This window comes from Cyphomyrmex costatus, unplaced genomic scaffold (assembly GCF_001594065.2).
Source record: "Cyphomyrmex costatus isolate MS0001 unplaced genomic scaffold, Ccosl1.0 scaffold332, whole genome shotgun sequence".
In the NCBI taxonomy this organism is placed as follows: Eukaryota; Metazoa; Arthropoda; class Insecta; order Hymenoptera; family Formicidae; genus Cyphomyrmex; species Cyphomyrmex costatus.
This window is the reverse complement of record NW_017277473.1, coordinates 404613-428755: the sequence shown is the minus strand read 5'-3', so window position 1 is coordinate 428755 and position 24143 is coordinate 404613. Positions and strand designations below refer to the sequence as shown.

At 34.8% G+C, this 24143-nt stretch overlaps 3 protein-coding genes across 5 annotated transcripts in view; 2 read left to right on the top strand and 1 right to left on the bottom strand.

The window, feature by feature from the left end:
• The window catches only part of Nuak1 (Nuak family kinase 1), a 20778-nt gene extending 6342 nt beyond the window's left edge, over positions 1–14436 (bottom strand). The window contains exons 1-10 of one of the 3 annotated variants that reach the window (XM_018542519.1): positions 14175–14436; positions 8678–8790; positions 8147–8346; positions 7416–7886; positions 6690–7200; positions 5482–6589; positions 5052–5396; positions 4580–4947; positions 4017–4307; positions 3030–3196 (exon numbers count right to left, since the gene is read on the bottom strand). In XM_018542519.1, coding sequence (XP_018398021.1) covers positions 3030–3196; positions 4017–4307; positions 4580–4947; positions 5052–5396; positions 5482–6589; positions 6690–7200; positions 7416–7886; positions 8147–8346; positions 8678–8775 — 3559 coding nt within the window. In that variant the 5' untranslated portion in view covers positions 8776–8790; positions 14175–14436. Of the gene's footprint in view, positions 1–3029; positions 3197–4016; positions 4308–4579; positions 4948–5051; positions 5397–5481; positions 6590–6689; positions 7201–7415; positions 7887–8146; positions 8347–8677; positions 8791–12983; positions 13059–14174 lie in introns of those variants that run through there. The other 2 variants (XM_018542520.1, XM_018542521.1) reach the window with 2 other exon arrangements.
• Positions 14437–14660: 224 nt separating this feature from the next.
• Positions 14661–19574, top strand: Rrp6 (exosome component Rrp6). The gene is made up of 8 exons (XM_018542484.1): positions 14661–14727; positions 15106–15290; positions 15400–15645; positions 16121–17638; positions 18206–18474; positions 18897–19148; positions 19224–19383; positions 19458–19574. Exons 2-8 carry the CDS (start codon positions 15201–15203, stop codon positions 19512–19514), a joined length of 2592 nt encoding a protein of 863 aa, XP_018397986.1. The 5' UTR covers positions 14661–14727; positions 15106–15200; the 3' UTR covers positions 19515–19574.
• A 2008-nt stretch (positions 19575–21582) lies between these two features.
• Positions 21583–24003, top strand: LOC108775997 (pancreatic triacylglycerol lipase). The gene is made up of 6 exons (XM_018542486.1): positions 21583–22117; positions 22191–22294; positions 22449–22753; positions 23341–23439; positions 23557–23802; positions 23875–24003. Exons 1-6 carry the CDS (start codon positions 21596–21598, stop codon positions 23946–23948), a joined length of 1350 nt encoding a protein of 449 aa, XP_018397988.1. The 5' UTR covers positions 21583–21595; the 3' UTR covers positions 23949–24003.
• The last annotated feature ends 140 nt before the right edge of the window (positions 24004–24143 follow it).

The following is a 24143-nucleotide window of genomic DNA, read 5'->3' as shown; positions in this document are numbered from 1 at the left end:
ACAATATATATATATATATATATATATATGTATATATATATATATGCATTACATCAAAGCATGCGAAGACAATGTGAAGTAATAAAAACGCTGTTATTTAAACTCTTAAAAACACAACAAATATCAGCCATTTCAGACAAGGGTTAGCTTCCGCTTGCAAGTATACAATCATTTTCACTTTTTTCTTTTTTTCAAATAACAATGTCACATATATAATTCTCTCTCGTATAACAAAGTTATTTTCAAATTTCTAGAACATGGCAACAAATAACTTATCTAGTAGTAACAATTATCGCGCGTTCGGTATGACTTATTCCAATGCTGCACAATGTCACATCACGTTTATAGCTAGCACTCACTAATAATGGAGTTTCAAGTACGAGCGGTATGTTTAAAACTATAAATATATGCATTTTACTCGCCATTGGTTTAATATATATTAAATATATACACTGTCATGCACTTACTCATTTATTTTTATATTTTTCTATTATTTTACTCTCAAATATATTTACATATATCTGTCTACATTCGAAAATAAATCATACCGAAGGTAACCCGAGGTTCACAGAGACTCGCGAACAGGAAGTTTAGTCTCATTAAAAACGCACGTGATAAAAATGTTAAAAGTGTATATTGTTTTCGAGCTTTTTATAAGTTGCGCACAAGCAAAATTATTATAATGCGAAGATGCGAATGTCTTCCCGCATCACTGTGATCAGAGACTCTGTGTGGTAACATAAGTAGATTGGCCAAGTACACTTTCCAGAAACACATCGAACGAGTGCGCGTCACCGAACGGCGAAAGATTCTTTTCTCTTGTATTTTCAGAAGTATAAGACTACGTGCGACTTTACCGACGTCATATTCACTTTGAATTAGGCATACAAGATATTACTGCCTAACTTGCTTTGTTTATTGAGGATTACCGTCAGCCCGTCTACGTAGAGTCACTCGCACGGTCGCTGCAACAACCGTCAATAAAACCGTCAATCAACGTATTACAAAACGACGCCATTTATAGATGTGTCTACAGTACATTATCTTCGATAATAATTGTTTGCTAACTTAATGACTAAATGCGATTCAATGAAATCATATTGAACAGGGTCTTCTTTGAATTTTCTGTTGATATAATTTACGAAAAAAATAATATTTTTATTTTTATCATCGTTATTCTTTTCAGTTATACTGAAACTTTTCAGTTTTTACTTTTACTTTGTATATTTTTGTTACATTTTTTCGAAAATGAGATAAAAAAAGAATTGTTTCAGAAGTCCCTGTCATTAAGTTAATCAAATAAAAAAATCACAAAATTTTAATTGTAATAATAATACGAGAGTGCTAACAAACAATTATTTTAATTACTGATTGAAGAGTCGACGATAGACGTAAATTAATGCACGAATTTTAATTAAATATGGATTTCTCTGTCTTGGATAGTGGAATTGAGACTCTTGTACATTGTATATGGATATATGTGCAGTCATGCTACAAAATTTAATGTACACTAGGTAAATGGAAAAGAAAAAACTGCTACTACGATGTTACAAGATAATAAAAATCAACAGCAGCAATGCATTGCAACAACTATGGCATATTACAAGGTTCTATGTCAGGCAAAATGAGCTTGCTATTTACTCTATGTTTTTTCACTTATTTAGGGACAAATCCTATTTGTTATTTTATTAGCTATTTTAATGTCCAAACATAAATATATATAATATATATTTTGTATTAAAAATTACATTAATTTAAAAATACCACATAACGGACCCTGCATCTTTGATACATTTAAATAAATAAAAAATTGACAAAAAATGTGAGTTTAAATGAAAGAAAGAAACGAATGAAATTATTAGATAGAGGTTCTCCCAAAGGATTGGATCGTGCAAACACATGCTTTTGAGAATGCAAAATCTAAAAATAATTGTCAAAAAATATTTATTATTCCTTAGTTATATTTTTTAAAAAATTATGTAAAGTAATTTTTAATTACATTTCACGCTCGGTACTTGAAATGTTTAATCTGACATTTGAAACAAAAATAGAGTATGAATTGTTTTGTTCTGAAAAGAGGAGAGATACATTGCAGTAGAAAAGAAAAAGATGTTTTAAACATCATTTTTAATTTATTAGGGAAATAAACGTTTATCTATTTTGTGTAATTTTTTTCTTTCTTTGATTCTATTCTTAGAACCATTCTCTTGAAAATCATCAAGAATTATCGCACGTGCGCGCAAATATATAAACTATTATACGTATGTAAACGTTAATAATTAAATAATATTTAATATTATATTAATTTATATAATTTTTTCTTATTTAACACGAATTAAATATTCATATTTATAAAATCGCAAATAAATCTGTTTCAAATCTTGTTATACTCATCTGTGCCAAACATGAACCATATAAGGTGTTAGTATCAAAGGTTGCAAAACAGGCAAGAAATCAAAGAATTAACATATTGGAAATTAAAGTAAAAAAAAACAAAAACAATAAGGATAAAAGTAAACAAAATAATGTGCTCTGTCTATCAACGACTCGACAACAGCTAGATACTAGGAGATGCATACTGAATACCATCCAGCATTTTCTCACAAGGCTAATAACCAGTGACAGAATAGCATGATGACCACAGCGATTTAACAGAAGCTTGTATTAATCATCTTACATATTTTTAATTAACTCTGTACATGATCGTGTCATTATATTATCAATCATTAATATATTAAATCTAACTTCAGATATATTAAATAAAAAAAAAAAAACAAATTGAAGATATAGAAAATTAAAAATTTTTTAGCTTCTGTAAAATAGTGGGTCGACATTCTACAACATTAAATATTCGTATGTACAATTTGTAGTGGACCTTGGACGACAATGGATTCGTAGATTATGTAAATGCCGAAAAGATATTTATCATTTTAAATTCGATTTTCGTTATGTGCACGTATATAATTTATTCTACGATCTTGCGCGTATGAGGTACCACATTAAATTGTAGAATGGCTACACTCTCTTACCTCTTGGCAAGGTGTTTCCGATTTCGAAGACATTTTCTCTGGAAGATGTGTTGTACGATCCAGGACTGTTTGGAGTTCCGGGATTGGAAGTACTAGCGGTGTCTCTCGTTGAAAATATATCCGCATCACGATTCAGAGAATGTTTAAATTGCGATTCCGAGAGCCGTCTACATGCACAAGAAAACGACAAAACGTCACTTCTACGCACGTATATGAATTATCATAATAAGCGGATTTATATGCTCATTACGATATGTATATTATTAAAAGAGATATATAGCAAAAAAAAGAAAGATGTTCACATTCAGTTGAAAATTTTCTGTGGTGAGAGAGAGAGAGAGAGAGAGAGAGAGAGAGAGAGAGCGCGCATTGTGCGTGTCAAAGTCTACGAAAGCAAAAGCATGATTACTAGCAGGAAGATGTTGGCAAGAAGCAGAGTTCAGACTATGCGAATTGATAGCAGATATTTCGAGCTATTTATTTCAACATGTACACTACTCTCTAGGTATCCGATGAGGTGCATGGTTAAGCCAGAGTGGGCGAAATTAGGTTGATACAAACATACATATATGTGTATAAATATGCAATCTAAATTTTAACCTGCTTGTAGCGTGTGATCAATTGAAATTTCTTTATTTAGTTTTATTAAATAATGATTCTTACTACTTGTAGCTCAGCTAATAGGCGCGTACACTAAGTTTTCTATTACAATTTCTTTCTGTACAATTGGACTCACGTAGTCGTAGTCCGTGTTTCGACATAGCTCTCGTAGCTTGCACAGACAAGTATAAAACCATCATCTCTCATCATTATCGTTATTAAAGTTAAAGATTTTTTAATAACAAGTTAACAATTACAGAAGTTTTATCGAGATGTCAGTATTAATTTAAGCTCGATATTATCGATGTCTGCTATACATCAAGTCCAAATGAAAATAATCAGACTATTTCTCATACATATGAATAACAATTCGAAATCGCGTTTTACCTGGATAATGGCTTGTTAAGACCCCAAAACGATTGCGACGATTGAGAGCCGAGTCTGCCGAACAGTCTACTACTTGGAAAACCGCCAGATCGATTATCATCAACATTGAGTCGTTGCGTCAGACTTCGTACTCTAGATAGTAACGTAGAGAACAAATTTTCAGCAGTTAATAACTCAAATCCGTCATCATCGTCGTCCTCGCCAGATGACAAGCTGTCGGCGTGCTCGGACGGTTGCCTGGATGGTCGCGAACTTCTCAATCGATGCATATGTCGTTGCAACAAATCTTCTCTGTCGAGAAAAAAAGATTATCATTTAAATTTAGTTATATAAATCTAAATTTGTAACATTTATTGTCAGTTAATAATCTCAAACTATATCGATACAAAACAGAATATCATTTGATATGTGCGTGTGTGTGTGTGTGTGTGTGTGTGTGTGTGTGAGATGTATATATGTGTATGTGTGTGTGTGTGTGTGTGTGTGTGTGAGAGAGAGAGAGAGAGAGAGAGAGAGAGAGAGAGAGAGAGAGAGAGAGAATCACCAAGATTAATTATATTTACCCATGCAATGGAGAGAAAGGAGATTCATCTTCGCTAGCATCCGATAACAGAGAGCTCATTCTCCTTGGTCTACCGAATCGAGATCTCGATGGATTCGTACTTGTCGGTGTACTAGTCTTATTCTCTGGTTCCAGACTACCTGATCTGGGAGTAACATAACCGCCACCTTCTACTGCGATAGGAATTATGTACTCTCTAGGACTCTTTCTGATTGGTTCCGGTCCCATAGTTGAACCGAGAGCACTGTCCGTGTCTGAATCGGCAGTCGATTGGCGAGACAGAGATTCTGATTGTTGAGACATTGATCTTTGAGACGGTTTAGGCGGTGGTGTGGACGAATGCTGCGTACGTTCATGTCCTGCCTCTACCTATATTTTACAGATGCAAAAAACAAATTCAATCAATTCTCAAAAAAAAATATATATATATATCATATATATAATCGAAAATAAATATGTTAATCTTACTGTACCTGAATAGGTATAATTCTTTCTCTCGGCGGTGTAGCCTTAAATCTGTCTTCCGGTTCTAAACTCGAACTTCTATTTGTATGAGGCACTGCTGCGGCAACTGGGAATGCCACCTCCGATCTCTGAGTGCGCAGTTTCTGCGGCTGGAAAGCATCAATCTTAGCTTCTACTTCGGACTTGAATGCTGCAGTTTCTGGCGATCTGACCCCGGACAATGTAATTTCAGCTTTACTTGTTTTTCGTCTAGGCAACGTTGCACTCTTTAATGTTATTTCCATTTTACTAGATATCTTTGGTTCTTCCAATTGTGAATTTTTGACATCAGTTGTGTCAGATGTACTAGTCGTCTATTAAAGAAAAGAAGTAAAACAAAACTAAATGGAAGTTAAACATGTAAATGATATACTAATAATATTTTAGTTTCGCACTTACAATCGCTCCTGGTGTCGCTGACTTGACATCAAGATCATATTTTGTTTCAATTGGTGTAGAGACCGATACCGTGGCTGATCGCATGTCGTTCGGCGCAACCTGTACCTTCAGTCCGAGTTTTTTGGAGTTTGGGCTCTGAGGAGATATTGAGCTTGGTGGCGAGCCATTCAACTTCTTTTGCATTGGAGGCTTACCGATCGCACCACTAATGATATCGATAGCACGTTTTTTCACTTCATCTCGCTTATTAAATTTATCCTCGCTGGTAATGGTCTCTCGATTCCCTACTGCCTGTTTCTGCTCATCCTTCTCGCCTGTCTTAGTGGTTGGCACATCAATAATAATTTTAGACGCACTGACTTTTGGAGGTGGTGTGATTGCAGAGAGACTGGCCTTTCTTTCAAAAGCTCGTTTCGCACCTCCCACGTTAACGCCCGGAATAAATATCTTTTTAGGTTTCTCGTTTTCTGCAGTAGATGACAACTGATTAAATTTTTCAGCTGTTTCAAATATTTTGGAGCGTCGTCTCTCAACGGGCTTAACGGATGGAGCGTTTGCCACCTCATTCGATAACTCGGAGTCTAAAGAAAGAGCTTTTTCTTTCAGCTTTTTGAATTCGTTTTCCGTTGGTTCTAATTGCTGTATATCTTGCGACGTTTTATTTGTAACACTCTTATCGCTTTCATTTGGCACTTTTGATTCCAGATTATCTGACTTTTTGTTGAACGCTGTCTCATTTGCTATCTTATTTATACTTTCTGAAGCAGTTTTTTCTACTATGTCTTCATATAAACTCTTGTTAGGTGATTTTGTACACTTTTGTTGCGATTTATTTTGCTCATTGCTAGCCTTTTGAATCTCACAAATCTGAGCGCTATCGATAGACATTGGCTCGCGTGACTGTTGATATTCGTTTATCAATGGAGTCTTACTTCTCTCTTTACTTGGCGATCTCTCCTTTGATTCTTTAATCAGCTCTAGACAAGCTGCCGTATCTTCTATTTTATTAAAATCAACAGTCTTACTCGTAGGAACAGTTACAATGGCTGTCGGTTCCACCTCCATCGCCTCCTCCGATATAGAATTTGGAATTGGAGCTGAATGATGTCTGGGACAACAATATTTGATGTTACGTCTCTTCATATTAATGAGAATTAAATGTTAATATCGATCGGAAAATAATTTTAAAATATATATTTATAATTTACCTAGATGAAGATCTGTACGTCCTAGGCTCTCTCTCATCTGACTTTTCTTTTCTTCTAGACCTCTCTTTCCTCTTCACGCCCGCCGCAGTAGTTTCATCCATTGATGGTGTTGTTTCTAGTTTTCTTTTAGCGTCTCCAGCCGCGAAGGACCTCGGCTCCTCCTCAAATAACTCTCTTATCCTCCTGTCGGAGTTATTCTGATCGAGCTCCATTAAGCTGCCAACTGAATGACATCTAGTAGGCACCAACGTATCGGAAGACATATTATTCGTGACATCTCCGCCAGCTTGTTGATCGCCTCCTACTAGCAATTTCTCGGCGCTGGCAGACTGTGGTACTAGAGAGAGCAATAGATCCAGTCGTACTGGAGTTTGAGCCGCTAAATCCTCTGCGATATCGAGACAATTCTGTTCGTAACCTTCATTCACCCACCAATGAGTGCAGATTCTCTCAATATCGGCACGTTTACCGGGACACACCGTAAGCATCTCCTTTATAAGCGACGAAGCGGCTATAAAAAAGATTTAATTGAATAAAATCAAATTATCATTTCATTTATTATATACAAATTTCGGAAGTTTAGTAAAAACTGCTTCAATATGAGATTATCAAGTCTTATGCTAATTCACACAAATAAATTACGAGAAATTTTAACATTTTGGCATTTTTTTATAGTGTCGCATACGAGCGCGTTGACGTCGCGTGTTAAACGAATGTTGTACTTACGGGATGGCTTTTTAGGTTCAAAATAATCAGATTGTGAGATCTGCTTGACTAGTCGTTTAAAGTTAGACCCATCAAAGGGCATAGCACCGTAGACCAATGTATACAGAAGAACACCTAGACTCCAGCAATCCACTTCTGGTCCATGATAAGGAGTTCCTTTCACTATCTCTGGACTCGCGTATAATGGACTGCCGCAAAACGTGTTTAATAATCGCTGCTCGTCGAACACGTTTGAAAGACCAAAATCAGCTATTTTGGCGTTTCCGACTTGGTCCAACAAAATGTTCTCAAGCTTTAAGTCTCTGTGACAGATTTTATGTTTATGGCAATAGAAAACAGCAGTAGCTATCTGTCGGAATATTCTGCGAGCTTCATGTTCGCTCAAAACTTTGCGCTCACTTAGATAATCATATAGTTCTCCTCCAGCTGCATACTCCATCACCAGTACCATCTTCTCTCTGTTTTCGAATACTATAACAGTAACGATCGCTTTTTAATAATTTTATTAAGTAAGCCCTTAAAGAGATAAGCATTATTATTGAAGTCAATTTTAATCGTGCCTATATTTATGTCTATTCTAATCGATTCTCTTTCCTGTCAATCAGCTGTCACGAAGAGACAAAGAAAGAGAATTTAATCAAGACTGAAATAAACTAGTTCATAAATAGCACAGATCACTCCTACATATTTGTGTTATCCAAATTGTAATAATATTGTATCACAAATATTACCTTCATAAATGTGAATAATATTTGGATGTTGTACGCTTGACATGATCTGTATCTCCCTTCGTATTCTGATGAGATCAGCCTCTGTTTCTATTTTGCATTTTTTAATTGTCTTTATTGCCACTTCTTGACCAGTTTCCTTGTTTATTCCTAACTGCACTTTACCGTAGGTGCCCTGCCCTAATTTCTTTATGATGTCAAATCTGTAAGACGAGAATATTAATAAATCTAATCATCTTCTTGTCAAGTCTAATTAAATCTAATTATGGAATGCAAATTTGCAACTGCAATTTATCTATTAAATTAATCGTTATTTTAAATTTTATATATTTCAAGCAATTGAAACTATCTCGAGCAATTGAAGATTAGGAAAATTATTACAATATTTGGCCATTATTGGAATCATTTCTTTGGCTTCTTTTTTCTGAAGCCATATCATTTGGAGACATTTTTATAAGTATGTATTTTATTGTACAAGCAGAATAATATACAATACATGTTGCACGACTTATCAACTAGAATTGACTTACAAACCTTTGCTTCAGCTTCCGCTTGTGATTATGAAGACGCACGCCACCCGTGCTCTCCATCCCACCCATTATATTATGTATACTTGCTTCTCCGACAACCATCTTGTCTGCGTTTATCTGGAATAAGAACACATCACAGGTTCAAATATTTTTCTTTAGACCTGAATATTTAAATTTTGTTGTATTTCGGAATATCAACATTAACATAGCACGATCTTTCTTCTTTTCTCTCTCTCTCTTTCTATCTTTTCAATTTCTTTTTTTGGAAGAATTTTTGGAAGTTGGAAGATTCCTATCTTCCAGGCGAACTGTCGGCGTGGTCTTCTCTTATAAACGAGAATGACAGCGGCAAAGGGTAGCTATAGCCATCTGAGTCTTACATTAAGAAATGAAGAAAGCGAAAGCGAAGAGATGAGGAGGAAGAGATAGAGAGGGAGAATGTGGTAAGTTTATTTCGGGCGTCAAGACGCCAGTGTATGTGCCGACCCATCGTCAGTGGATTTCTTCTCTGCACTGTCTCCTTGTCCTCCCTATACGTACCAAAAAGAGATTCCTCGTCACTAAATTCTACGTTCGTAAAATCTTCAGAAAAACTCGTCAGATTAGCGTTTTACAGTAATACGTATCTTAACTGAACACAATACTGTCAATCTATTTTTTAAAGGTTTGAATACGAATGGTAAAAATTACATGCTGATGTAATCAAAATGGTTAATGAATTACCCTGGAGGTGATTTGATAAAAAGATAAATACATTAAGGTAGTAATAAATAAATAATAGTAAAATGTAAATCAAAAATAGCAAAAGCAATTTCAGTGCGCGCTATATAACACGGTTATTGCATATTATATTGCAAAAGATACAAGGTCAAGTGAAAATAAAGCGAGATTTTCCTCAAAGAGAGCGGCTAAATTTCAGATTATATATTCCATTTCGTTAGACTGTAATCTATTAAAACGAAAGTATCATAATAACAAGTGTGTATATAAAAAACACATTGTTGGCTAGTTTGATCGATATATGATATGTCTTAAGCTCAGAACTAATTCTAAATTCTAGTCTCTCGTTTCTCTCGAGTAATTTATCTTTACTTTATATACGTGACTTACGTCATTGTAGTTCCGAAACCATTAATTTTACTTTCGAGCGATTAAAGGGATTATTCTTACCGGTACAAACGATACCGCTGAGCAGCCAATTTTCAGAGTTCTTAGCGAGAAATTTTTATCACAAAAATATCTGAATACTCGCATAAATTACGCCAATTAATTTCGTCAAGATTTGACGTTGATTCACTAGCAAATCGTCACATAAATTACGAATGTACGATAAGTTTCCAAAGCTCTTGAATTTTATCTTGTCGGGGAGGGGGGGGGGGATCAATCGCACCCATTGATTAAAAATTCGAAATATCTCGATAGCTTTCGAATTATACCTAATATTAGTGATTGCAATATTAACGATGAGAGACTCGTCGTCTATATGTTTTAAGAAACAAAAAAATTATTGATGACAATTTCCAATTCTGACTTCTGAACAAAGTCAAATAAATTGTTAAGGAGCATAAAAATATTAATGACATTGGCGCGACTAACAATAAATGACATCTTGTTGCGAGTATTCAGCCAAGGATCGCTTTTGGGTGAAAAGATCCGAAGGAAGATGACCAAGTTCTCCGACGGACGGTTCGTCTCAGACGGCAGACGACGCGACGAGAGCCTCGTCGCTTGGCTATTAATGCATCGTATCGCGTGATGGCGAACGGCTGACGAGTGTGCTTAAGTTCGGTGAGCAATGGTGACTGTTGCCGAGGGTGAATGAAACCAAGAAAGCAACGTCGTGACGCTGCATGGTCTCGTGATCGAATCTCTTGTCGATCGCGGACTTGGAATATGTAGGCAGGTTTTGGTACCATACTCGTGACACGCGATGTCGACGAGTTGCCATTGATGTCGCCGCTTGGATTGGGAAAAATCGACAATGAAAATAGGCGCGAAGCCGCTGCTCCGTTTTCGATACACTCCCAATCGGTCGCTCACTCGATGCGTTACGGTATTTTTAGCGGGCATGTAGACCCGCGGTGGCAAAGCTCTTGTCGGTGATCTCCAAGGACCAACTGACTTGAATCGTAACTAATGACTCTTGTCTCTTTGCGCGCGATTAGCCGATCTCATCAATCTGCCGATCTCATTCTGGTTCGACTGTTTCCCCCGTTATTTCAATTCGATTCTATTTTGATAAAATCAGGGTTGGAAAAACCTGGATTTTTTCGAAAAAGCTTAGTCCACTGGGTTTTATTCAGTTTTATTGAAGATTTGTTTGGTTTTTGGGAATTTTTTTGATAAAATTGATTGATATTTTTTTCACGTAATATTTAGTTTACGTTGTATTCATCATTATTTAATTACGTGTTCAAATAACACTAATTATAAAAGAATTTTGTAAAAATATAATGATAAATTTTTCAAATATAAAAAAAAACACTTCTATAGTAAAAATAAAGAAAGAAATGATGACACTACATATTATAAACTATATTAATATTTATTTGGATAATTTAGTGCTTAAAATTAGCGCTTAAACAAATTTTTGTTAAAAAAAGTTTGGTGTTTGATTATGAACTTTAATTAAATTCCAATAAGACTCCAAAAAACTATAAATTTCGAGTTTTTTTAACCGGATAAAACCCAAAAGAAACCACAACTGGGATTTTTTAGGGTGGCTAAAATAATGCCAACCCTGCATAAAATGAATAAATTACGATAAAATGTCAAAGAATAATTTCCATAGAAACGTATTTGCATTATCTATTCTTTATCGCGTACTTGTAAATGTCACATTTATTATTTCTTGTTATATCTTGGCTTTAATTACCGTGCGATTCGATTCATAATTCCTATTAGTCTTTCCTTCATTTTTTTCTGTTACGAACGATTTTGTTAAAGCCTATGAGAAAAAGACATCTCTATATATATACAAACATCATGTCACTGTAAAATTTAATTAAAATTATAGATTGAGACAGTATAAAATAGAATATACACATTTCTCTCTCGTAGATCTTGACAAAATCGTCGCTCGTAGCCAGATTCTATTACAGAATGTCTTAGATGACTGATATTATAAATTTACTATTTAATACGGTGTCAATCGCACGTTCTCTCTCTCTCTCTCTCTCTCTCTCTCTCTCTCTCGATAAAGGTTAGTTATTTACGAAGATGTAATGTGTTTAAGAGTATGACATCACTGCGCTCGCGGATCGATGTTCTCTTATCATGCATTAAGGTACTATGATAATATCCTATCATAAATTATCATTATTATTAATTGATATTTCTTATTATTTATCTTACAATAATTTATTAACTAACTTTCGACTACACGGTTAAAAATGATTCAGATGCAGAAATCTCTATGGTAAATCTGTCGCTGACGAGTGTATTTATTAAGATGTGCCTTTCGTCCCATTGCGAATATTTATGTGACAATATCGAATAGTTATATCGAGAGTTAGTCCAGATCTACAATAGGTTTTTAAACCTTAAGCTATAAGGAAATGGAAAAATTACACTCAGGCTGGGTCCACAACCTCACTTTAAGAGGCCCAAAGCCATAAAGCCGTAAGAAATTGATTAATCATAGTTGAATGCGAGAAAAATAATCGACTGTGATTGGTCAATTTCTTACGGCTTTACGGCTTAGGGTCTCTTAAAGCGAGGTTGTGGACCCAGCCTCAATTATTCTCATCGCTATATGGTAATTGATTAATTTCTTACGACTTAAGACTTAAAATACTTATTGTAGATATAGATTTATGGAAATTTAAAGCAACATCTACAATGAGATTTTAAGGCATAAAACTTAAACTTTAAATTGTAAGAAATTGACCAATTATAATCGAATGTGTGTAGAACAATCAACTACAATTGATCAATTTTTTACAGCCTAAAGCTTAAGTTTTATGGCTTTAAAATTTCATTGTAGACACTGTTTAAAGCTACTGATAAATACATATCAGTTACTGGAATTTTATTCTACAAATTCAGCGATTGGAAAACAGGATGCAGATAATCTGAGATACCGTAGTACTTTAAATCTCCAAGGTTTTTACGAAGCGCGCACAAGAGTAAATTTCACAAACATTGAAAGAATCTGATTCGACCCAGGTCAATTGAAACGTGCGTGAAATATGCGTAAAATGTATGTGGGCAAGTATACATGCGTTTACAAGTACATATGTACGAGCAAGAGCAGCCACTATCGCTGCACGGTATGTAGGTTTGTATCGACAAAAATAGCGTTCCAATACCTCGAGGAAGTCCTTTCTGATAAGTCATTTACGGAGCAGTTGGATCGAGCTTGCGATTACGTATGCGCGTGTACCATATACGTATATGCCTTGTATACATATATTCGTGCGTTGTTCTTTCGATGACGAGCGAGCGCTTCTTTTATAGTTGGATAACCTCATGACGCCCACAACAGCGAGAGATCCAGTACTTTCTAATCATCTTGAGCAGTTGTATCTATGCTTAGATTATTTCAGGTATCAACCAAGTATATCAGATAAATTTGAAACAACTGAAAGTGGAATATCAAAGAGAGTCAGTGATAAGTAAATACTGTAAAATAACATTATATGCTGTAAAACATTGTTTCACATAATTTATTATCATAGACTGGTTGTTATCGTCCGAGGAACAAAAAACAAACATATAAGTGGAATAATTAAATTTATTTTAATTACACGTGTATATTTTAATCTTCAAAAAACAATGAACAAAAGAACGGAATAAAAATGAACGGCAAATGATTAACTCAATTTATTGGGCCATACATTTTACCTTTACGATTAAATGGCAATATTTATCGTATTTTTCTCGAGGAAGTTTTGCCAGAACTCATGGAAGATGTGCCACTTGTCACAAGGCAAATGTGATCCAACCCTGTAGTATTAAAACGAAGCGTCGTAGAGGAAAACATTATTAACAAAATATGTTTGTTTTTATGTCCCCTATTTACCCTCAAAGTTTGTCGGTTTAATTTTTTTACACCCTGTATATATATATACATATATATATGTATTCCACGATTACTTTCTTTTTAAATTTAATTTTTTTTAATTATTCTAACCTTTTTCCTCCACTTTCAATACCTCTTACTTCCTTTTTTTTCTCGATATCTTGTAATTATTCACGAATAGAGTTCGATATTTGCGTTAGCACGATTATCATAATTCTCTAGCCTCTCTCCGCGTACAACGTTTCTCTCTTCTCTTCCTGTCTCTCGTGATTCTCCCTGACCGCAACGGATAATAAATTTGTTGCGGACGTCGACGTCAAAAGCGTTGAATGGGAATCGCCGAGGATTGCCGAGGAAGACGTATACGCACGCAGTACGCACACACTAGAGTTCCTATAACTCTAGGCACATATACGTTCGCGCCGGTCGCGGTGACGGGCCGACTAAATCATAGACTAAATATAGCGGGAATTCGTACCTTACGGTGTGAACTCTGGAGCGCGAATTATTCCGTCTCCTTCTTGCCTGCTCTCGCTCTTTCTCTTTCCCCTTTCATCCGCTCGTCCGTCCTCGCAATCCTCGAGCAAGCACCGTCCAGCAGCGAGCGCACCGTAATTTTTCACGCATACACTTCTTGGAACGAGCCTTTGTCATTTGCCAGTCACACGGTCAAGTTCCTCGAGCTTTTCTGAACAATCGCGAGATGCACGGCGTGTTTCCACTTCATTTTGCCGAACACTCGTCGCGAGACATCGAGGTGGCGGAGGAGAAGGACGACGACGAGGACGACGACAGCACGGCGCACGGCTCGAACGCTGCCATCTCGTCTTTATTTACTAATTTTGGACGTGTGCGACCGAAACGCCAGGAACGGCCGAACGTTTGGATCGCAAAACGTCTGCAGCGCCACAGAAACGGCGGCGATTAGTGGTACTAGGGACGGGATAGATTATCGTATCGGTACGCAACAAGTATCGATATGCAACTACTATGCGAGGTCTATTTTTTTACTCCTGGCACTACCTGAACTGGTATGTACACACGGTGCAGTAAGTTGAAGTGATAAATTGAAAAATTCAAGGACTCTTTTATATAACAATAATCAATAACATTAAAAAGGGGAAAGTAAGAGTCAAATTACAATTAAAATCTAAATTTCTTTGATAATTTATTCTAATATATTGCGATTCTTACATCTTTCTTATATCCTTTAAATTTCCCGCAATTTGCCACACGGGGCGGGACTTGAGCCAACTTCATGTTGGGATACATAACCTTATTACCTTATGGGCGAGAAGGGTGGTGTGGGACGGGGCAACTAGCGGTCCACGCACATGTAATATACATATAAAAAAAAAGGTTCTGCTAGCAAAGTCACACGAGTTTGTGCTTGTTGTGCTACCAATTAGGCCGCCGACCCGATAAGCGTACCATCGAGGGCTGCAAGCGGGTTGGAAGTTGGAAATCGCATCACTGAGCGAACGTCTCATAATTTCACAAAGTGATGCAAAGTGACAACATGGAAGCTGAAGAGGAAAGTGGGCTACCGATCCGTCTTATTCCTGGGTATGCGACCTTCGAAGACTACCTTCAGGTATGCTTACTTATGGCGACGCTTTCTCACCAAGATTATATCCTTCACGTAGATATATCTTGGCAAGAAAGAAAAAATGTTCTAATGTCAAAGTGCACGTGTATTTTAGGATGCATTTGATGCAATGAGAGCTGGAATCAAAGCAGCTAATAATTTACCTGTTGGAGACAATTTCAATTACTACACTTGTTTTCCAAGCTTTAACGATGCTAGACACAAAGATATGGAGAGAATGTTGGCTACAATGCAGAACATAATGAAATTAGCAGGAAATTCTAGCAACATCCAAACCCGAGACATCGACGAAAAGTTTGATCTTTTATTGGAAGCAAATGATCATTTACTGGATCAAGCTGTAAGCATAATTAGATATAATTTTGAATTTTCCCAAATAAATTTATGTATCAATTCTAAGCAGAGCCATAAGACTTTTAGGCCAGTATTCATAGTCAGTTCTTATATTCCAGACCGTCTTAAGTTCAGTCTTGAGGAGTTACGAACCAATCAGAGGGCCGCTTTAGCATCTTAAGACATTACTTAAGACAGTCTTGAAATAAGAACCGACTATGAATACGGGCCTTAATTTTTGTAAAACTTATAAGAACTTATGATTAGTATTCTAATTTTATGCATATCAATTGTAAAACATGATTATTAGTAAATCTAAGATTTCTTGTATATCTTATGGCTAGTGAGAAGCTGTAAAGATATCTATTAATAGGTATTTAAAAGTTCTTATAAGTCTTGTGAGAATATGTTATAAGCCTTATGATTCTACTTAGAATTTAGGCATTAGTTTTTTAATAATTTCTTTTCTCTCTATGTTGCAGAATATACTCATGGATGAAGAAAGTGGTATTCTACGAAATCCTGAAGTAGAATTGGTTGTGTCACAAATGCCAAAACCAGTTGTGAATGGTTCTTGGAATATAAGAACTGATACTAACCAAGTCTCAGATAATTCAGATAAAGTACGGTTATTGGGTGGAAAAAATATACAAAGACCACAATTGATGTTCAAGGACAAAATTAATAACAGTTCAAAGCCATGGATGCCTCGAATTAAGGATAAACCAAATTCTCTGAAGCCATTGGCTCTTTATGTTGAAGAAGGTGAACATGGCGAAGTCTTTAATCACCCTTATGAGTTTGAACTGGATAAATTTGAAGTATCAGAATGTCAGTTAAAGAAGAAAATACCTGTAAAATATAAATCCTTGAATGATACCAACTTGGTATTCATTGATAAGCCAGCTGATATTAAGGTTCTTCTAGAAGATTTGAGAAATCATAAGGAAATAGCTGTGGACTTGGAACATCATTCTTATAGAACGTTTCAGGGCATTACTTGCTTAATGCAAATATCCACGATACAAACCGATTACTTAATTGATACTTTGATCCTGCGATCAGAATTACATCAACTCAATGAAATTTTTACTAAACCTTCAATCTTGAAGGTCTTTCATGGTGCTGATCTGGACATTTTATGGCTTCAAAGGGATTTGTCACTGTATGTAGTGAACATGTTTGACACACATCAAGCTGCAAAACAGCTAAACTTACCCTATCTCAGTTTAGCTTATCTATTAAACAAATATTGTGGTGTAGATCCCAACAAACATTTTCAATTAGCCGATTGGCGTATAAGGCCTTTACCATCAGAACTCATGAAATATGCAAGAGAAGATACACATTATTTACTTTATATAAAGGACATGCTGAAGAATGAATTGATTGATGTGGCTAATGGCAAAAGTAATCTCTTGAAGGTTGTGTATGATCAAAGCACTGAAATTTGTAAGCGCACCTACGTGAAACCAATTTGGACAGAGGAAAGTTGTATGAACATGTACAGAAAAAGTCAAAAGTCCTTCAACAATAAACAGATATACGCGCTTGTGGAATTGCACAGATGGCGAGATCTCATTGCAAGAGAGGAGGATGATAGTATCGGTTATGTATTACCGAACCATATGCTGCTCAATATAGCTGAGACACTGCCGCGTGAAATGCAGGGTATTCTAGCATGTTGTAATCCAATTCCACCATTAGTGCGACAAAATTTACTGAAAATACACAAGATAGTGCTGAAGGCTAGGGAACAACCGCTTGTAAAATTTATCGCTGAACAGGACATTCGCCAAAGACCGACACAACAAAATTCTGCGGTGAACACTGGGGCTTCCTTGTACATACCACATGATATACCAAGTGGCACAGAAGCAAGAGCAGACTTGCCATGTCTTTTAGACAAGAATATAATGACATCAGAACCTTTACAGGCAAACAAGTGTCAGACCATCAAGCATACTGTAACAATATTTGATTCATCAATTATATCAGAGGTGAAATGATAATGATAGTAATTATGTATAAGATATTGGTAATCTTAGATAGGAAATAGAGTGCTTTGAATATACATATACAGAATATATAGGGTGTTCGAAAATTCAACCGACAAACTTTCAAAGTCGGGTGCATCAAAAGAATCATTTTTACCTACCTAGGACCTAGGGTCGGAAGTTGTTTCATCACTATGGCAGACAGAGTGTTTGAAAAAGGTCGGACCTCGAAATATCTCAAAAATTATAAAAATTTGTTTTAGATAAAAGTTGTAAGGTGTAAAAAGTTCTTGAAATTAGCTATTAGATTCTAGAATAAAGAATAGTGCCCCATTAAAAAAAAATCGATGTGACCTTGACCCTAGCGACGTCGTCCAAGGTCAAACGGATACGATCAGTAAATAGAGCTTTTCAAACCCTACAACTTTTGTCTGAATCATTTTTTCCAAAAATGCTTTATTTTTGAGATATTTGATCATTTCCGGACTTTTGATACACCTTATAATAATATGTGCGTGTATGCGTGGGTGTGGGTGTAAATACGTTAATAAATTACACTTCTTATTTCAGAACAAAAAAACAGAAGGCAATATGAAAGGAGATAAAAAAAAGATTATATTTATCAGTCCATTTATGAGATACAGGTGTGTCATACCAATGGTAATTGATCAGGAAGCAAAAGAACGAGAGGAAACAGCAAAAGAACGAGAGGAAACAGAAAAAGAAGAGAGATTGACTATGGAAATCCAGGACAAATACGTAAACGAGGTTGAGATTAACGAGAGTAAAAACAGAGTTCATGAACACTTTAAACAAATAATAAATAATAAAAAGGCTCTGTAAGTATAAAACAAAAGAGACACTTGAAGGGCTAAGAATCAGTTAAGTAACAAAGAAAAACTTAAAATTGGTGTGTCACATTTTTTTTTTAAGCCTTTTTTTATTGAGGCTGTTGAAGTTCTCCGATTTCGGCGAAATTTCGTATAAGGGGGTTTTCGTGGTCGCTGATTTCGCATCCGAGTTTTGAATTTGGAAATTCAAAATGACTGAATTTATATAACGGACGGAAATGTTACGGTAATCTTAAAGATCTTTCAATTTCGGTGAAATTTCGTATAAGGGAAGGTTATTGATGACTGATTCTTAACCCTTCAAGCGTCTATTTTATTTTACTTCAAATAAATGTCTCAAAAGAATATACAAGCGGAGATTTAATAGAAAAAGCAAAAGAAATTTACTAATAATGTAATGTAATTCTCAGTCAAACACATACCAAAAAAAGGAAGAGAGAATTTCATATTGGAAATGAGAGTCGAAAAAGAAATGACGGCAATGATTTTTCTACGTCGACATCACATTTAAATGATAAAACCGTGCATGTGTCCAAGAAAGCAAAACAGAAAACACTGGACGTGACTGAAGAACGAAAGTTGCAAGAGAGTCTCGTACAAGTTCAGAGTAATAGTAGAATTCAGAGTAATAATAGAAATTCTGTAACAATTAAATCAATAAGGTCAGTTGTTTGTCGAAAAGAAAATACAACACATATTCGCGTGTAGTAATAACAAAATTCTTTATGTAATAACAGAGCTAGGAAAAAAGGTGACAAAAAAGCGAACGAGAAAATCCTAAAGCAACAGGGTATGTTACCATCAGAAAAATTCGATTACAATTCAGTAGACTTTAGCAGTTTCCAAGGTGGCAGTACACAAAGTAATGCAAATCAGACACGGTTTCAACAACCTCGAGTAAGTAAATATTGTTTTATTTTTCCATGTGTAATTATTATGGAAATTATTTTTATGTTAAAATTTTATGGCAGCAAAAGAAGAAAGAGAAACGCTTCCAGAAGTGGAAGGAGCAGAAATTTAAAATATAATTACAACACTACTTTTTCCTCATTTTCCATCAAATTATCTTTAGAAAAAAGATAAATCTTTACAACAATAAGGACTGTATGTACAAGTATATACTGTATATAAAAATATTGTTTCTGGATGAGGTTAATATTTAACATTGACTTTTTTTTATTTATACACATAAATAATTTTCGAGAAACTCTCTTATTTCCTAAAATATGAAAGATATGTTCAATTTTTTACTATAAAACGTTTATTAAATTGCTCATTCACTTTTTTTTTCCTTGATAATATAAGTACAGATCGTTTTTAAATATATGTTTATAATGAATTATACGTACACAGTGTGTACCGATCAAAAGTTTGGATACACCATACGATTTTCCCTATTTGTTCAATAAAAGTGAGTTGGCATAACAAGAGTAATATATTGATAGCATATTGATTTATAGTAATGTAAATGATATAGAAATCATAACTTATATTACTTGTAAGTCATCAACCAAAAACTTATCGCAAGATACCGGCCGAGTACATACGAAGGTACTGGGTCGCGCGAGAGTTGCAAAACAGTAGATATATCGAATTTCGATTATATCTTTCGTCACAATATAGATATCAGAGGTAACAAAGTAAGACTGGAAGAAACACCATGTTGCAAAAATTCAACATTAAAATATAATCTTTAATATAATTATATGTATTCATGATTCTAATATTCAGAATAGCTCTAAATTAGTTGTGAAAAAAGAGCACCGGTCATTATATTGTATGTATAAGGAAGACTATTTCAATTGCTAAATTTTTAGAATTGTTTGAATTAGTGAGAAAAGCCATTACAGCCGTTTTATACAGATATGTTTAAACTTTTGATCGGCACTGTATATGTGCATGCGTATGTAAATATAATTTTTACGCATTTCTATGAAAATACTTAAAATTTATATAATAAGTACGTCTGAATATTCGTGTTAAAAATATTTTGTTATTAGTTTTAGTTACTTTAGTTAGTTGAGTGTTCAGCCATCCTTTAATGTTGAAATTATCTTAGAATTTAATGTATTTTGAAAATCGTTAAAAAAAAAAACTGCAATTTCAGGACTGACTTGGAATTTTTGTCATTTTTCCATAAAAAAATCAGATTGTACAAAAAGAAAGTAATAAGAAGTATTTCCCGCGCGCGTGTGTGCAAGAATTATGTTGATAACTATAAATTTTACGAGTATATTTTAAATGAGGCTTCAAAAACAAGTGCGCCTATTAAAAATTAAATTAATAATTTAATAAAGTGCTATTAAATTAATAATTTTATAAGGAAAATTTATAAGATGCTTGTGATATGTTAATAAAAAAAAAGTTGTATTTAGGTACAAGTTTTCCTTTAAAGATGCAATAAGACAATAGGTTACTAAACAGAAAACAATTAAAATAGAATATAGCAGTGGAGTTATCTTTTGTATGTTGAATGTCTTTTTATTATTTATAAGGCATTAAATATAATAATTTTAAATTTGTTTGCTTTTTAATTAATTTGTCATATAAAATGTACGAATCAATAAAAGTCAATCAACTAATGGAAATTAATTGACCTGGAAAAATCAGGATTTTTATCTAAAATGTCCTGCAAATTGAACTGATTAGCCAAATATCGTTGAATGTCTTGTAATTATAATACTAGTTATTAATAACTGTATAGTTTTAATTAATATTAGTTTTAATTACATAGAGTGCACACAAAGAAAAATACATTGTAAAATGTGAGTCAAATTAAAAAATTTAAATTGTTATTCCATTTTTTTATCAATTAAAATGAAAAGAAATATTGACTCTTTCTAAATAAATGACAAATGTTACAAGATTATCGGTTACAAGATATATCGGTTTCGAAATTACTTTTGATAACGTGTTATCGAAAGCCGCGTTTCTTTTTACTTAATCAATGTTGTTTTAACCGTATAAGAGTAAGAACAGTTGTTTGTCTAGAAATTTTCCGATTGAGTCAGCATGATTTATCTAGTCAAATATGATGATAACAATTTTGTATACATATATATGTACATGTTAAAAGGCACCATGTCAAAAGCCAATGTGCTAGTCTATAATGACGACGGTATTTACAATAATTCTTACGTTCACCGTTCTGTACCATTTTTTCATCGGAGAATGTTTTTGCTTATGGCATCTGCATTCAGCAAACATAACTCAGTCTTTCGGACATGCACTGAATGAAACGACGTTCATCACAGCTGTGCCTTCACTCAATGAGACTACTCTGGTGAATTTCACATATACATTGTCTACTCGCGCAAGCAACTTGAGCGAGTTCAGTTATTCGTTGCAAGATGCACAACAAGTGGACTGCTTCGGACTGGGAAAGACAGTCGCGACGAGTCTGGAATGGTTCTTTAGAAGTAAACCTAATGGGAGTGACGCCTTGGACGTGCAATTTCTTCTGTCCTCTAGGAAACAGCCTCACCGCGTGCAAGTGGTGCTTGGCGAACAGTTTGGTTTAGAATGGACAGACTTTAAGATAGAACGCAGGACAGTGATCATAGTACATGGTTTTCTGTCTCATGGTCAAGAAACGTGGATTAGGGACATGGAAAAGGCATTACTCGAATGGGTGAGTCCGTCGATTGCGCGGTCTTATTTTCTAAATAGTCATTCATTTTTTATGAAATTGTATATGATCGTAGGATGATGTTAATGTGGTGATAATAGATTGGAGCGCTGGCGGTAATACGTGGAATTATTACAAAGCAGCGGTTAATACCAGAATAGTCGGATATCAAGTATCAAAGTGCGTACGCAAAAAATATATGTGATACACAGTAATTGGTAATTTGTCAGGCAATGCAACAAATTTGAAAGGAGAGTGACGCTTTCGAATGATTGTATTGCCTATATAGATTAGTAGTCTGTTAATGCTTTCTAATGTCGGCTCGTTCATCAAGATTTATAGAACATGTAACAAACGCTACAATCGACAACGAATCGGACGTAAATAGTTGGGGTCCTTTACATCTGGTAGGACATAGTCTCGGTGCTCACATTTGCGGATTTATCGCAAGAGAGCTGAAAAAAAGGCAGAACAAATGGACTGTGCAGAGAATCACTGGTCTGGACCCAGCACAACCATGTTTTCGTAAAGCTGATACATCTGTTCATTTACATAAAAATGACGCACCATTTGTCGACGTGATACATACAAACGGCAGATTACTCATGAGTCTGGGACTTGGCTTACCCGAAGCTATAGGTAGCTCACATCGATGAAAACTTGATTTATTGAATCGAGGAAAGTCTTTTTACATATATGTAAAAGGACCTTTCCTCAACTCACCATTTGTTGCGAAATTTTCGTTGCAATTAGATTATTCGATAGAACAAAGTTTCAGCTTTAAGAATCTGTTTTTTAAATTGCGATATGATGATTTTTAACGGAGTAATCAAAATCAGAATGATCTCTTTCCTTTATTTAACTCGCGAATAACTCAGGAAAAAAAAATCAAAGGAACATTAAAAAAAAAATGATTTTGCAGGGAGAGCTTTTACGATAGATACACGAAAATTTTTGCAATTTTTTTGGGGCATGTGAAAGACCCACGAAGTGAAATCTTTTCATCTTTTTTAGCTCGTAGTTTTTTATATGTAAAATTTATCAAACTCACAAAAAAGATTTCGGAAGATTCGAAATTCGTATTCAGCCAAATTTCGAATCCAAAAGATCCGGATATCCGGTTCAATCGAATATTTTACCTCGGATCTATCTCTATCTCGGATATTCAGATATCCAGATAATTGTCAATCCTACTTTTAATCCTAATATCATTCTAATGTACATAGGTCATGTTGATTTCTATCCGAATGGTGGTAAAGTGCAACCTGGCTGTGTACGCAGTGTACGAACGTCATACTTCGATTACTTACCGATTCCTACAGCTGGTTGGTATATTAAAAATTAATGACTATTAACTAGCTAGTGCTAATATGAAATGACTATTAACTACATAGTTAACTGAAACAATAAGTAAAAATAGAATTTGTTGTTACACTTTGTAGCGATACAACAAGCGATATGTAGTCACGGACGTTCTTACGTCTATCTCATAGAATCTTTGACGTCTGCTACTGCGCGCAATTGTAGTTTCTGGGCACAACAATGGAATTTGACATATAGACATTTTTTACAAATAATTGCGGAACCATGCGACGAAAACATTTGCTCGGAAATGGGCATTAGAGCAGAAATGTATAATCAGCGTGGAAGTTTTTTCGTGCCTACAGCCAGTACCAGTCCGTTTTGTGGTGTGTTGTAGTACTTGCATCGAATAATGACGTATTATTTCGCGATATTGTTACGCAATCGTTTTGTTACAGCCAATAGCACCGATGTCATACAAGAGGTAAAAAAGCAATTGCAACGGGATTACTTGGGCGACACGGAGGATTAACAAATTGCACACTGCAATAGACCAACTTATTTGTAAATAAATTAGTTATATTAGTATTATGGTAAAATATATATTCAAAATAACTTCTTATATATCTGAATATTTATAATTGATTGTTTGCATGACATAAATATAAATTATATATGTATACATAATACATATATAATTTTTTATATTTGTATGCGCGCGGTTCTG